Raw genomic sequence first — 14,734 nt, 5'->3', positions numbered from 1 at the left:
CCGCAATATGTTGCAGCCATGTCTGTCTGTGCGCTCCACTCCAAACACAGCCTTCATGCTCATCATAGTCAGATATTCTGTTCCATCATGTTTCTGAGCGACAGCAGCATCGTTCACAAAGCAGCTGTTTCAGCCGCTGTTGTCAGATTCACTGTCATCGTGCAGCTTTAACTGCGTATAAACAACAGTCACTGATGTACCGGGCTTTAGCTAGCTCACATTTTAGCGTAATGTGAGTGCGGGCCAAAAAGGAGACAAGGGGGCAATTGTCACAGAGCAGCTGGCTCTAGTGAGAGTCGGCCCTCAAACATGGCCGCCGTGGTCTCCACAGTGAGGAGAGTCTTTAAGGCTGATGATGGTTCTGTTTCCTCCTCACTCTGGATCCACTCCTCCACTGTGTTTCCACACGTGGCTCATCACAGGGGTAATTAAAAAGGCAACAGCTCATTAACCTCCAGCCACATTAGTGACAACAACACTGCTAGGTGTTGGTGGTGATGAGCCCACAAATACACAGCTACAGTATCAGACTCACGTTACAGCAACGACGCTGCTCCACCGTCAACTGTCTCCACCTATGACACAATAATGTGGCTTCTATCATGGTGGACCGGCCAATGAGGAGACTGGACTGAGACAAGAGTCAAACATTCATTTAGTCGACATCACTGGAGTTGTTCTGGTTATTCTGTGTGGTTTATTGTCCAACAGTAAACAAACAAACAAAGCCAGAAATCTTTGTCCGTCCCTCCCCCTCCTCCATCAGGTCCACTGTCCTTCTCCATCAACCTCTCCTCCATCAGTTACTTAGTGATGCTCCGACCAATCAAATGTTCAACAACTACAGCCATAATCATCACCACACTGGTCACTGGTCACTAGTCACTAGTCACCTAGTTCTGGTCACTAGTCACTGGTCACTTGTCACTAGTCACTGGTCAGATTCTTGACTAGTCATCAAGCTGCACGACTAAAAGACAACTGGAAACTTCAGGCACAGTTGTCCTCAAAGTAGACAACTACAGAAATACAGAATTCTACTGTTAGCAATTAGCATTAGCATTAGCAATGTACGTTCGACTACTCATGTGACCGTGTTGTTTCACCTATGAAATAAACACACAGAGTAGTTTCCCTCAGAGGAATATTAGACCATCTGTATAATACTCACACAGATTTCATTTTTGAAGGAACTTTTTTAATTTTTTTTTTTCCACTGTTGAATTAACTATTAAAAGTGATGGAGGCAAACGATCCACCGTGATGATCCATTACTAGAGCAACTTAAGGGAGAAGACGAAGAATCCATGATATAATTGTTCTGTTCTGTTGAATATAAATCCAGATTTCTTTTAAAAACTGATTTCTAATTTTCTTTTAATAACCCAGTCCAGAAATATGGCTCTGAAAAGGACAAAAACAAGACACTGTGTAAGAGTTCCAGTGGTTGGACATCTGCTGATGGTCATGTTCTCTGCTCTGTTGGAACCTGTCCAGTGAATCATCTGATGTTGCTGGGTCTCACTAGAACATGACAGCGTTGTCAGTCAACAGCCAGTCTGTCAATTTCAAATCCGTTTTCTTTTTCTCTGTTTTACAGTAAGAGACGACACGGCGGAACAAATTCAGACTCGCCAGACGACTTCCACTTCCTGTTATCACTTGCTCTCACACGAGCTAATAAAGTCTCACCATCTTTGTCAGCACTGTCAAGACTCCAAGGACCATTTGATGTGGGAGCAGTGTAACAGAAGCTACAGTGAATTTGTCCAATCACACGGTCGGTACAGAGCCAGGAAAATGTGGAGGACTGAGCCGAGGAAGAGCATCTGTCGTCTGAACCGGCACCAAATGGTTTGTGTAGTTTATCAACTGGGAGGAAAAGGGAAGCTGTTCAACAGAGCGTGACTTCACCAGGAATAAAGAGGAGAAGAAAAGAAGAAGCATGGAGCGCCTTTCCTGACCTGTAGTTGGCGCTAAGTACACCTTCAAAGCCTTTATGAGCAGATAGCATATAATCCACCAATCCACACAGTTTTATTTTTAGATGATCTACGGCTGAGTCTTTGCTAAAGCTAGGCTAAGTTAACAATGCTAACACACTATGCCTTCATTGGGCATACATGACGGAACTGAAGATCTAACATCACAAATGGTTAGACAAAGAGACAAGGCAGAAGACAGGAAAAAAAAAGTTCTTAGTCCAGTTAAAGAGTTCATCTTAAATATGTCTCACTGTATCAACAATATGTAACATGAAGCTGTCAAAAAATTCAAAAGTAAAGGTCTTGACATCCTCCATCTCAGGACTCTGTTTACTCAGTAGCACGACACCCAATTTGGCCTTTATCAACCTAACCTGCTGTAAATCTGTTTTATGACTATGTTAAACCATCCAAACAAACCAAATATAGTGATTCCTTCTCTACCTGATGTCTGTCAGCTCAGAGTGTTTAGAACATGTGAATAATAGTAGTTAAAAGTACACAAAAACACATAATGACTACATTTCTATACACAAGCAGCAGTTCTCATTTTTATAATTTTTTTCTACAGGTTCAAATGGTGAGTTCCACGGTTTGAAGCTGTGGCAGAGAAAGATGATTCATTTTAACAAAGCTTTTTTTAAAATTATGATCTATTCAAAACGCTCCATACAGTAAGTGAACCTTTTCTCCAAACCGCCACTTTCTGCTGTCAATCCAGGCAGTTAACGTAATGAAGTGCCACTTTGGATCAGGTCTAATTTTTTCTGACTCACTTCAGACGCTGGTTCACAGACTGCCTGCTTTCTTTCTGTTTCTGGGGAAATAAATTCTTGCACCTTTGCTTCGTTTCCCAGAAAATTGACATTTGCATCCCACAGGCTACTGAAACCCAATGTTATCCTCTCCTGGCCCTGGGTGAAGAACCAGATTTGTTACACTGAAAAAAAATCCAGAATCAATTTAACTCTGAGGTTTCCTCCACCCATCCATCCATCCTTCTCTGAGCTCAGTCCCATGTTTGGATTTCAGAGACATTTAACGGCTCATACTGTAGGGGAAAATGCGTCACTGAGTTTCACCGCACAACAAAATACAACCAACTAACAACAAAGATTTTCCCTGATGGGAGAAAGAAGAAAATCTGACAATTACAGAAAGAGAATGTCAAAATATCTATTAGTTTCAATGGAAAAAGTACAAAGTTTCATAAGTGGACAGAATGTTGTTGGACAAATGTATCAAGGTGTCTTTTATTTGGACATTAAAGTCAACCTCGACCTGCGGTGTTTCGTAGTTTCGTCGCCGTCTCCAATAAATGTATTAAGAAAGTCTTGTTTCGTCATTCCGACGTACTGCATTAGAAGAAATTTGACATGGAAACTAGTTGGCGAACGGAACGGATAAATATGTCCTCTAGTGGCACTATATGCAGAAGACGTCTTTGTTTACCGGTTCACTGGTTGTACGCCATACATTGGATTGTGCTAAACTGAATTTCTTTCGTTTCTGTAGTCTTTTTGGGGAACTTTTTGCCCTTCATTATGACAAGGGAAATTCTTCTTCTTCTTAGATTGTTACCACTTTGTTAGGGTAGGAAAGTGACACAGGTATTTATATACAGTATGTGCAGTCTGACTTACTTTGAAAATCGAGTTATGTCATACCGTAGTGGATATTGCGAAATGTCATGAATACTGAGATATTTGTACTGCATTTTTCACTGTCTCCAAATCTTAGTAACACAGTCATTAGTAAGAAAACTAGGGATAAATCTTTCAATAAAAAGAATTTTCAAAAACGAATAAATGGAGGAGTGTGGTATGAATACTGCCCCCAACAGGTCTGTGATGTGTTCAGCAAGCACCAGAATTCCCCTGTTCTTCTGGCACATTACCAACAGAAACGCAGCAACATAGAAGTGAAAATAAAAAGTCTTCAAATGTCCTCCCTGATTGGTAACAAAGATGTTTTGTTGTGCAGTCTTTTCTTTGTCCATTTACCCACTCATGTGGCCTAGTTGTTCTCGTAGCTTAGCCCATCTGCTGACGTCAAATTAACCCCACAGACAAAGTGATGTCTACAATAAATGTACCTTCAAAGATGAACAGAAACACAGATGTGTTGGACAAACGGAGAGATGTTGGATGTTCTTCAGTGTTTTTAATTTGCAGTTTGTTTGTTCATTAAATTGGAGCTTTATCTAAAAGAACAAAGGAGTTTGTTTACAGAGGTGTTAATGCTGGAAGAAAGACGGCGTCGTCATGGTGATTTAAAGAAGGACGTCTTTATTGTTTACGCGTCTTTTCCCCCCATAAGCGCCCGACGTTGTCCATGTCTTCATTAGTGTGATTTATATGAGTCACAGTGAAACAAGTGCTTTATGAGGGAAACAGAGGAGACCGCAGCTAGGAATTAAAAAAAAAAAAAAGATTGAAAAACAAGTCCTCCGTGCAGATGTTTCTTATTGTGGAGAATGTCAGTGGATTTTTAAGAGTCAGATCAAAAGAGCACAGCTGAAAGTGGAAGCTGACCCTGCTGTGATCAAAACAACACTCTGAACACCAACCACCAAAAACAACACCACCTCTTATAACCAAAACACTTTCTTTTGATTTAAATCAAAAATCCTTTTTAAACCTTTGAGCTTGCTTTAGTTTTTTTTTTTTGTTTGTTTTTTTTGATTAACAACACAAATATTGTGTACGACATCCCAGACCTACGGTGCAAACATTTATCAAGAAAGTCTAGTTCCATCATTCTGAAATATGACTGTGGAGCGGATGAATAAACTGTCATGCAGCGTTGTACGTGGAAGACGTCTTTGTTTACATGTCTCCCAAGTCGAACTCTACTGATGTTTTTACATCCTAGATTATGATGTTACTACATTGTTAGGGTATGTTAGGTTCATCTTATTAATGAGATTAATCAAGATTAATTAGACAAAAAAAAATACTTTTTGTATACTGTTGGACAAAATTATGTTTCACAGTGTTTTTTATTTCTGACTTATCCAAATGATGAAAATATTAATATGGGGAATTATCAAGAAAATATTCTCAGACACTTAGCCTACTATAACTGGTGGATTGTAGTCAGTACTGTGTATTTTTATGATGCATTTCTTGCTTTTCAAACTTCCGTGAATCCTTGTCCTCAACAATAATAATCAGCCTACAGACACTCAGGTCCATTTGACAATTATATGAGTAAACATTCATATTTTAACACCAAACGGTTGTATGACCTGAAGTTAAAACTTCTACAGACATGTTTGTCACTGAAATACTCGACAGTAATTCAGCAGAAAAAAAAGTCTTGATTTTGTTGACAAGGTTAATTTAAAACCTTTTTTTTTTTATTTTTGACTTTTTAAATGCTATGCTAGGTCTTCAAGGTCAGCTGTGACTGATGACAACCCGATACATGGTACAGATGTACCATGGAGGAGGCCGGGGTTTAGTTCACAGTGCAGTGACTGACAGTTGTTGAGTCCAGACTTTACAGCCTCAGTGTCGTCCAGCCCTTCACTTTAATGATCTCTGATTGGTTGTCGGGGGTTTTAAAAGTACTGTATAGCGTTAGCGTCGATTATTGTAAATTAAAACTGGTTCAAATTAGTTGGACATTGAGTGGACGCTGTTAGATAAGAGGTATCAGTAGACAGGCTTCACATCATGTTAAGGATCAAAGGTGACATGATACTGACCAAGTGATTCTTGTCAGTGCAGAGCAGCGAGCTAACAACGTCACTAGCTACAGGAGAGCATAAGAATTTAATGCTGCTGTAGAGAAAGGTTGAACCAGAACAGAATCCATATTTTTGAGGACTGACTTTACTCATATTCCTGGTTATTCTTACATTATGACTACAGAAGACGACCCTCTCTGTTGTCTCACTACAGGAGAACTGACTTTTCTTTAGCTTCACTCAGGAACATACGACGTCACAGTAGATGAGAAGGCATGACAACAGTGTTGAAGATCGAGATCAGAGGAGAGTTCTTTTTCACTACAGCACAGACAGTACCAGTCAGACCAGGGTGAAGAACTGGTCCAGGTCTGAAGACATGAATCAAACACTCTGGAGAAGAGGAAACCATGACTTCATTCTTGGCTTATCTGTCACAAAACTTTTGATAAGTAAATATGGAATGAGGGAATATACTGAATATAAAACAGTTATTTTGGAAATGCACCGGCAGATGTCCAGACTAACTGATGAGCTCTGTAGAGATGGATGACTCTAAAACCAGGCCGAGGATTGGGCTTGAAATTGAAAAAGTAATCGATTCTTCAGAGGTTTTCATTAAAGGAAAAGGAAAAATCGACCAAAAAAAAAAAAAACAAAAAAAAAACAAAAGTCAAAGTTCCTTAATGTCGCGTTAAGATTGGTTAAAAAAACCAAAACACGCACATACAGCGGGGCTTCAAGATACAAGCTCCTGGAAATACGTGTTTTCCAAGTTTCTAGTAAGCAACTTTTGCAAGATTTTCTACGTGATATGAGGAAACATCAAGCTACGAGTGCTCGACAGATACAAGTGGATTGACGTACGAGTGCTGTTGTGGAACGGACTGAAACAGGACGTTAGGTTAGGGTTAGGGTTAAATACCAAGGCCAGCACGGTCAGCTCTATTTGGACCCTCTGACCTTCGCTGTGACTGTACTTGAACTGCGTGATAAAGATCATTACTTTGATGTATAGAAAAACGAACCGTGCCTTGGTTTTTAATGTACACACTAAAAATTATTGCCTATAAATTAAAAGAAAAATAAATCTATCATTATTATTTGATGTTTACTCGGTCACGGACCCTGTCATGGACCATATTGGACCGCTTTGGTAGACTGCATTCAGCCTGCGGGCCACTGGTTAATGATCACTACTGTACGGGGAAAGTTACTACCATTATTGACATAAAGGAAAGAGGCTGCTTAAAAAAGATGATTGCCATGGCAACCATCACGGACAATAAGATGAAGACAAATCTGTGACATTTATTTGAGGGAGATAATATTAAATTCAGATTCCTTCACCTTTACCATAGTTCTATATATCAGGATATGGGGGAAAAAATTGAATTATTTCATTTAGTTTTTATTTAACAAGACTATGATCAAATAATAAGATTTTCAGTTTAATCCTTCTAAAACTTCTGTTTTTTCTTTTAATTAAAACTGGCAAAAAATGTATTTAATTTGCAATGAGAATAGGATAAGAATAAAAAAAGGAGGTGTGACAGTAAATAAAGTCTGGAAATCTTTAATTTCCTTCCTCCTCCGGGCTGAATCTGAATACAAATATTAAAACACTGTTTATGTTCTGTTGTGGTCGGAGTGGCTGATAATAAAGACCCCAACTTCACTGTTTCTGTTTACCTCTGCTGTGGACAAGTACAAAGTGAAGGGAGTTAGCCCCAGAGCTAATGTTAGCTTCAGCTCTGGAGCAGATCACTAAGTCTCCCCTGTGCATTCCAACTACAGTCGGGGCGCGGAAGCAGCGGAAAGAGCTAACGTGTAACCAGCTGTGTTACAGGCACTGTTCGGAAAAATAAATATCCCATGTTATAACGTGGACGCCTGCGGCTTATAGAGAGATGTGCAGCCTATATATGTACAATTATTTTTTTCTTTTTAAATTTAGTGGATGTGGCTTATATTCAGGTATGCTCAATAGTCCAGAAATGAAGGTATATATAAATAAATTCAGTCCTTTTTATTACCATAGTAGTATTTTTCAGGATATGAAGGGGGAAGAATTTGGAAAGCCCATTTCATTCAGTCTTTATTTAACGGGGCTATGATTAAATAATAATTTCCTAGGATTTTCAGTTTAATCCTTAACTTCTGTTTTTTTTATTTTAATTTCAAAAATTAAATTTGCTTTGCAAAGAGGATAAAAAGAAAGTGTGACTGGAATAATCTTTGATTTCCTTCCTCCTCCGGGCTGAATCTGCAGCCATAAGTCACAGCAGTGGAAGCTGAGCTGAGCAGGAATACAGACAACACTCTAAAAACAATGTCCAGATGTGGACCAATGAGCTGTCTCCAGCCTGGTGTCTTCTCATCAGCTCTGCCCCAGAATAATGCGACGCGTTCACAGGACACAAACATGTCATTAGGTCTGGTCTCCACACTGAGTTCTGCTCGGTTGTGTTTTGTTGCCGTTATGTTTGTCGGCTGTGAGGATGAAACACTTTGTCACATTTTGATTTCTCTCTGTGTTAAAAAAAACAACAAGCGACGTTTCTTTGTGGCCTAAATTTGACAAGTGGAGTCTGATGAAAGCAGCGAACGAGATGAACAGACAAAAATAGATCGGAATTCAAAGCAGACTAACTCTGACAAACGGAAAGTGAAGTTATAAAAATAGGAGGACTGTGAAGTCCTGGACTTTTGACTGAATGTGTTGAACTGGATGAAAGAAAGTCAACAACACCAACGTCTCCTCTTTGTTCCTGCTGCGGAAAAGAACTAAAAAAACAAACAAACAAACAATACTCCAGTTTGTTTCCCCGTTGTGTCATCAACAACAGCTACGACGCTGAGACAGAATCATTATTTCCATCTCTGAGACGGAAGTTTCAAATCTGAACGACACCAGTCAAAATGTTGTTAAAGTCCAGTTTGACCTCAGGGTCAATTCACATCCACTGAGGTCACGTCAAAAAGTCCAGAGGAGAGTTTTGTTTACTGTAGTATAATCAGAAAGTAATACAGAGTACGAGGAACTTTACTTGGTGTTAATCTAGAATTTGGATTCGTTGTGAGTCTGAGTGAGTATAGAAGAGAATGTTTCTATTGGCTCAGCCTCTAGTTATGAAGCTAAACTGTTACTGTTTTGTGTCACCTCACAATAAAAATAGCGAATAAATATAAGTATGGCTTTAATTGCTATTGGTTTTGTTTATTTATTTTATTTTGTCAGTGAATTAATGACTAAATATAAAGTCTCAGTACAAAGGCTGGATGTTGAAGTGTTACTTTGAATTGAACTGTTATTGTAGTACGTACTGATTCTGTACTTTGTATTATACTGTATGTGCCAAAAAAAACTGCCCTCTGTGCCAAACATATAAAAATATAAATTATTTATACATAAAGTAATTAAAAACTACAAAATATATGTAATAAACAGGGCCTGGAAGTTTAAATATGTACTAATCCATAGACGCAGCATGCTGTTAGCCGTTAGCTTCAAAGTTATTGTTTTAACTGAAACATTAACATTCATATATTCAAACACCCACAGACCAACTATAATATTTCACAACACAATCCTGAAGAAAAAGAAATATTTTTTTTTTTACCACTGCTTCAAAGCGAGAACAGTGGGAGGTTTTCATGAATAAAAACAAACTGACCAAGGACGAGTAAATAAACTGATGTCAGGAGCTGGGTGACGTTCATCAACCAGTAGCTGATCAATACAAAGCCAGTTGTCTAATGGGATCATATTGATTACTCTGATCAGATTAAAAGTCCCTGATAGTTGGTTCATCAGATCAGCTGACGTCTTCTCACAGAGGCTACTGCAGACCACTGTCCTCCTGGGCCTTTAAATGTCCCTGCCAAGCTCTTTATGATCATGAGGTGAGACCTGAGCCAATCACAACGAGACTTTCTCTGAAATATCAGGGCTCCAGGATTCAAACTGACAACTCTGTAGCCGTCTGACTAAATCATGACATCAACCCCCCTTCACTACCTTTAACACGTCCACTGACCAATCACAGGGTTAGCACTGAGTTGTGTTTCACTTTTTCTCTACTGTGAGCATTAAGATGCACAGCAGGCAGCGAACGCCTCCAGTGATTACTGTCCATGACATGGTCCCTGACAGGGGAGCTGCCCTGGAGCAAGGCAGCAAATCATCCATGGGGAAATGAGGAGAAAACCACAAAAGCCTGACGCGCTGCTACATTTAAGGAGGTCTGTGCTCCAGCTCAGAGGAACGGTCACTTCACTGACCACTCTGTGACGGGCTGACAATTAGGAAATGGAATTAAACTGACAACAGGCAAAGAAGGGCTTTTATGAAAAGAAAAAAAATGAAATCTTTCTGGAAAATTATACGTTATAAAAATTAAGTGCAATTTGGATGTTATTTACATTTTTGCCAAGTCATGTAAGATCATTATTAATGGGATTATGGGTAGAAAACAAATCAGACTGTCACAGAGCCAGAAAACAAAGGTAGTATTCATCTGAATATTTATGAGTACTTTAGTTGTATTAGCAGCATTAACAAACATCTCCATATTTTACAGTAAAAAAAACTCAAGTTTCTCTTCAGATTTTACAAACAGTGAGACGTGTCTCAAACTGCAGCGTGTCTTATATATAAGAAAAGGTAAGCCATATATTACCTAATAAATGAGCACTTTATGGTTTTCTGAAGGTGCGTTCCTCAGGTATTTACATCCTACCACTGTACTACAGTCAGTCTATATAGAACTGCAGTGTAACAGTATTTTCTTTATGTATTCATAAATAGGCAAATGTTTAGGTTGTCAAACTAAAACTATCAAAAATATATATTTAACATGTGTGCAGTACACCTCATGGCTGTCATACTTTTATTCTGACACTTCCTCTCTCAGTTGAGTTCCATCCTGTACACGACAGGCTCATCTGTGCTAACTGCTAACCGTTGTAAAGTTGCTGGGTTGCTAGGTTAAATGCGACTAAATGTTGCTGCTTCATTAAACCCTGGATTTCTGTGTGAAAAGTTCAAATCCCTTCACTTTTTCTTTCCCTGTCTTTTCCCGTCACCTTCAAAGATCCAGCTTCAAATCTTCACTCGTGCCAAACAGCCATTAGGCCAAACATGGGCATCTGTTGAGCACGGCACTGGGCCATGTTGCATGGTCCAGGCCATTTGTCAATTTGTCTGCCCTTGTCATAAACAACATATCACTGACATAACATTGTATCACAGTACAAAGGCAGAAATATACACAGGAAGAAGAAAAACTTCAGAGCTAATATATTTGCTCTGTTTCCTGCTCCAGTCCAGACATTCAAACATCTGTTCTCCAGTCACTTGGCTGAGAACACAGTAGTGATGAGTCTCATCAGCAACGATGCTGAAAGAGCTGAACCACAGTACTGTACAGTATTTAAACCACCAACAGAACTGTGTACTACAGTATAAACAACCTAAAACCCTTTACAAATGAATTATATTCAGGAGCCACTGGATCTACTGTCAACAGGAACTGATAAAAAAAACTGTAACCTTACTATACCACAAAGTACTGACTGATGTCTGTACAAAGAAAAACACATTTGGTACTTCATGTGTACAAGTTATGGAAAGGATAGACAAAGGTCTGATACTAAAGCTCAGGAAATATGCCAGAAAGGCTGCCTGTCAGTCAAAGCATTTATAACTTTATATTTATATCTGTTTCATAGTTGATGCTGAATAAACTTCATAACTGCCAGATTTTTTTATTAGTCCATTAACGCATCAATACATTTTGTCATGGATATTTAGTTCCACATAACTTCATGTGACATATCACAGAATCAAACTTCCAGTCCAGTAGCAGCAGTGACGTCTCTTCAGTCTCTTCTTCCTTTTTAGTTTTAAAGGGTAAACGTTCCTCAACGTGTGTGAATGAGCGCCACCACTGCTCTGCCTGGAGTACAGCACAACTGGTGTTGGGTTTGGTTGGCAGAGGCCATTAAAAATCATTTTTTACTGTATATCAATGATCACAGCACAGAGTCAAGTGTCCCCTCAGGACAGGAGGACAGACGTTCTCTATTGGACCATAAAACCAGGCCGTGACAAAGAGAGGCTGGAAAGAATCATCGTGTGACAAAGGTCGTCTGCTGTGTGAAACATTTCAGTGATAAAACCTTCACTTGGACACGGTGTAATTAGGAATGTACTTCATGATGGAGTATGTTTGAGCAAAGGCACATACTGTAGTACTGCTAATGTATTCACTGTGACCTTCAAATTATACCTGGCCTAAATCATCTATCTATAGAAAACAATAAAACAATTATGTGGTAGCACCAGTAGTACTGAACCTAATTAAAGTACTTTGCTAGACAAATACTAGCGTAGCATTATTGCTAACCAGCTAAAGAAAAAGGGTTTTCAATGGTTAAATGAGCATCTCTGCTTCCAAAACGCTGGTTGGCCGTTAGCGAAACAGCTAAAACCTGTATTTGTCTGTTGTTCTGAAGGAGCTAGTATCATTAGGCATTTTTATAACTGATGAAAACCAAGAAAAACATTTTTTTATGTTAAGATTTGAAAACAGTGACTCACAGCTGAACATGTTGGACCGGCTCTGGATTATTTTAGATCCAATATCGGTCTGCCATCATACAACATTCTCTGTGAACTCCTGTTCACGTCTCAGTAAACACCGTGTGGAGCCCAGTCTATGTGGTCCACAGAAGACATTGGTCACGCTAATAACAACGTCCATAGGTTGAGACACAGCTGAATGAGCTGTGGTTAATGTGGTGAGCTCAGGGTCGCGGGGTCAGAGGTGGGGGGGTTGGGGGAATTAACTGAGAGGTTACTGACCAGTGTCGAGGTCTCAGCCTGCCTCTTGATTCGATCTGAGGAAATCCACTGTGCCGTCACCGTCCTTCCTCTTCTGGTCTCTGGAGGACACAAAGGAGGAGAGAGATTTATTTAACGTGTGTGTTTACGCCTATTATGTCTTTACATGTGTACGTGTATGCATAAATACATAGACACATACATACACACAGAAATATATATATATACACGTATATACATAAATATATTTATACATTTAGACACAGATACATACATACACACACAGAGATACATATATACACATGTATATACAGTATATATAATTATATATACATACACATACAAATATATGCATTCACATTCATAGACATACATACATATACACAGACAGAAATATATACACTATATATTTGTATACATAAACACACAAATATATATAGCTATACACATACAAATCAGGCAGATGTATGTGTTTCATGTGTTTCACACCTGTGTTTCTCTTAGCGACTCATCCACACGATGGGATTATTAATGTGGAAAAGTGTTGAGAAAAAAACGTGAAGGTTGAGCTTCAGCTCCTTTGTGGGATGGTGGCTTCAATTTTCACCAAGATGGAATCTCAACAGGACCAGATCAGCTGGATCTGGGTGACTAAAGAGCTCTCTTCAGACGGACAAAAACACTTCAAGAGAGATTTCATTTAAAAGGACAGTGATTCCCACACATCAGCCAAGGAGGCGCTACATTCTATCACTGATAAGATTTTATATGAGGGAAGCAACTGAGACTGACTGGAGTTTCTCAAAGTTTCATTTTTCACTCTGGGGAACATTAGAGAGAAATCATCTGCAAGACTGAACAAGGTGTAAAATCAAAGCCAGACTGTAAAGCAGCCGACCAATAAAACCTGAGCATGTGACTTGTCAAGCATTTGAATCAGAGAGAAAGAAAAAAAAGAGAAAGAAAAAAGAGAGAAAGAGAGAAAGAAAAAAGAGAGAAAGAAAAAAGAGAGAAAGAAACTGTGTGCACCAGAAACATTTTAAGCCAGAGGTATCAAACACAAATTCACAGTGGACAAAAATAAAAAACTGGGACAAAGTCGCGAGCCAAACTTAATATTTATTGAAAAATTGACATCAATTCTGCTTGTTCTTTCTTCTCTCCAGATCTGTAATGTGGATTTTGTTTCATTTGGAAACAAACTTCAGTTTTGCGTTAACACTGGAACAACTACAGTTTAATATTATAAACACACATCAGTGGTCATTTGTTTCTTATCACGTCTGTCTCTATCTGTAGTCTTTCAAGTGCCGTTTTAATGTAAATCTGTTTTACAACAACATCAAAAACAAAATGTTTGTGCTATCACATAGTGCATACACTGCTAATACTACAAATCCTGCCAGTACATGTGGGTTCTATATCCTGCAGGGCCAACTCCAGTACACATTTAATATGATCTCATGGGTCAGATATGATTACACTTTGGGCCAGATTTGGCCCCCGGGCCTGAGTTTGACATGTGTGTTTTAAGAGAAAGAGAGACAGAGGGGATGAAAGAGAGAGAGAGAGAGGAAGAGAGACAGAGGGGGTGAAAGAGAGAGAGAGGAAGATGCATACTGCATCTTTAAAGTGGAATAAAACAACAACCAAAAATAGATGGTTGACTTTTCCTTTGAAAGCCAAAATAGAAATCAAATATTAGCCGGTGGCTACAACCTTGTTTATGATTCCCCCACTAACACAGCAGCTGTTTATCTGTTTATATCAACACATCAAATCCTGACTTGAACTAACACACCCACAACGCTGCACTTTGTACAAACTCTTCATCCCAATTATGAAGGAGTTGGTGGAAAAGAACTGTTCACCACTTCACTACAGGAAACGATCAGAATGAGATTTGATCTGAGTTCATTACTGTTCAAATATGAGACAACACAATAATTGACTTTCACTGGCGTCTGTGGTCCCACAGACAGACTGATGTTGAATATATGAGGATGAAACAATAGGACCCTGAACACAACAAATGCAATGAAAAGGCAAACCTACAGCAGACAGATTGGTCAGGGTCAGGGTCAGGGTCAGGGTCAGGGTCAGGGTCAGGGTCAGGGTCAGGGTCAGGGTCAGGGTCAGGGTCAGGGTCAGGGTCAGGGTCAGGGTCAGGGTCAGGGTCAGGGTCAGGGTCAGGGTCAGGGTCAGGGT

The 14,734-nt window shown here is 39.3% G+C and overlaps 1 protein-coding gene across 1 annotated transcript in view; it reads right to left on the bottom strand.

Moving 5' to 3' along the window:
• adam19a (ADAM metallopeptidase domain 19a) overlaps positions 1–14,734 on the bottom strand; it is a 116,391-nt gene that overhangs the window by 84,707 nt on the left and 16,950 nt on the right. The window contains exon 2 of the mRNA XM_025061370.1: positions 12,548–12,627. Within this exon, the coding sequence (XP_024917138.1) occupies positions 12,548–12,627 (80 nt within the window). The remainder of the gene's footprint in view (positions 1–12,547; positions 12,628–14,734) is intronic.

Source organism: Cynoglossus semilaevis, chromosome 1, assembly GCF_000523025.1.
Source record: "Cynoglossus semilaevis isolate Cse_v1.0 chromosome 1, Cse_v1.0, whole genome shotgun sequence".
In the NCBI taxonomy this organism is placed as follows: domain Eukaryota; kingdom Metazoa; phylum Chordata; class Actinopteri; order Pleuronectiformes; family Cynoglossidae; genus Cynoglossus; species Cynoglossus semilaevis.
The sequence above is the reverse complement of the archived record's forward strand: the minus strand, read 5'-3'. Positions and strand labels throughout refer to the sequence as shown.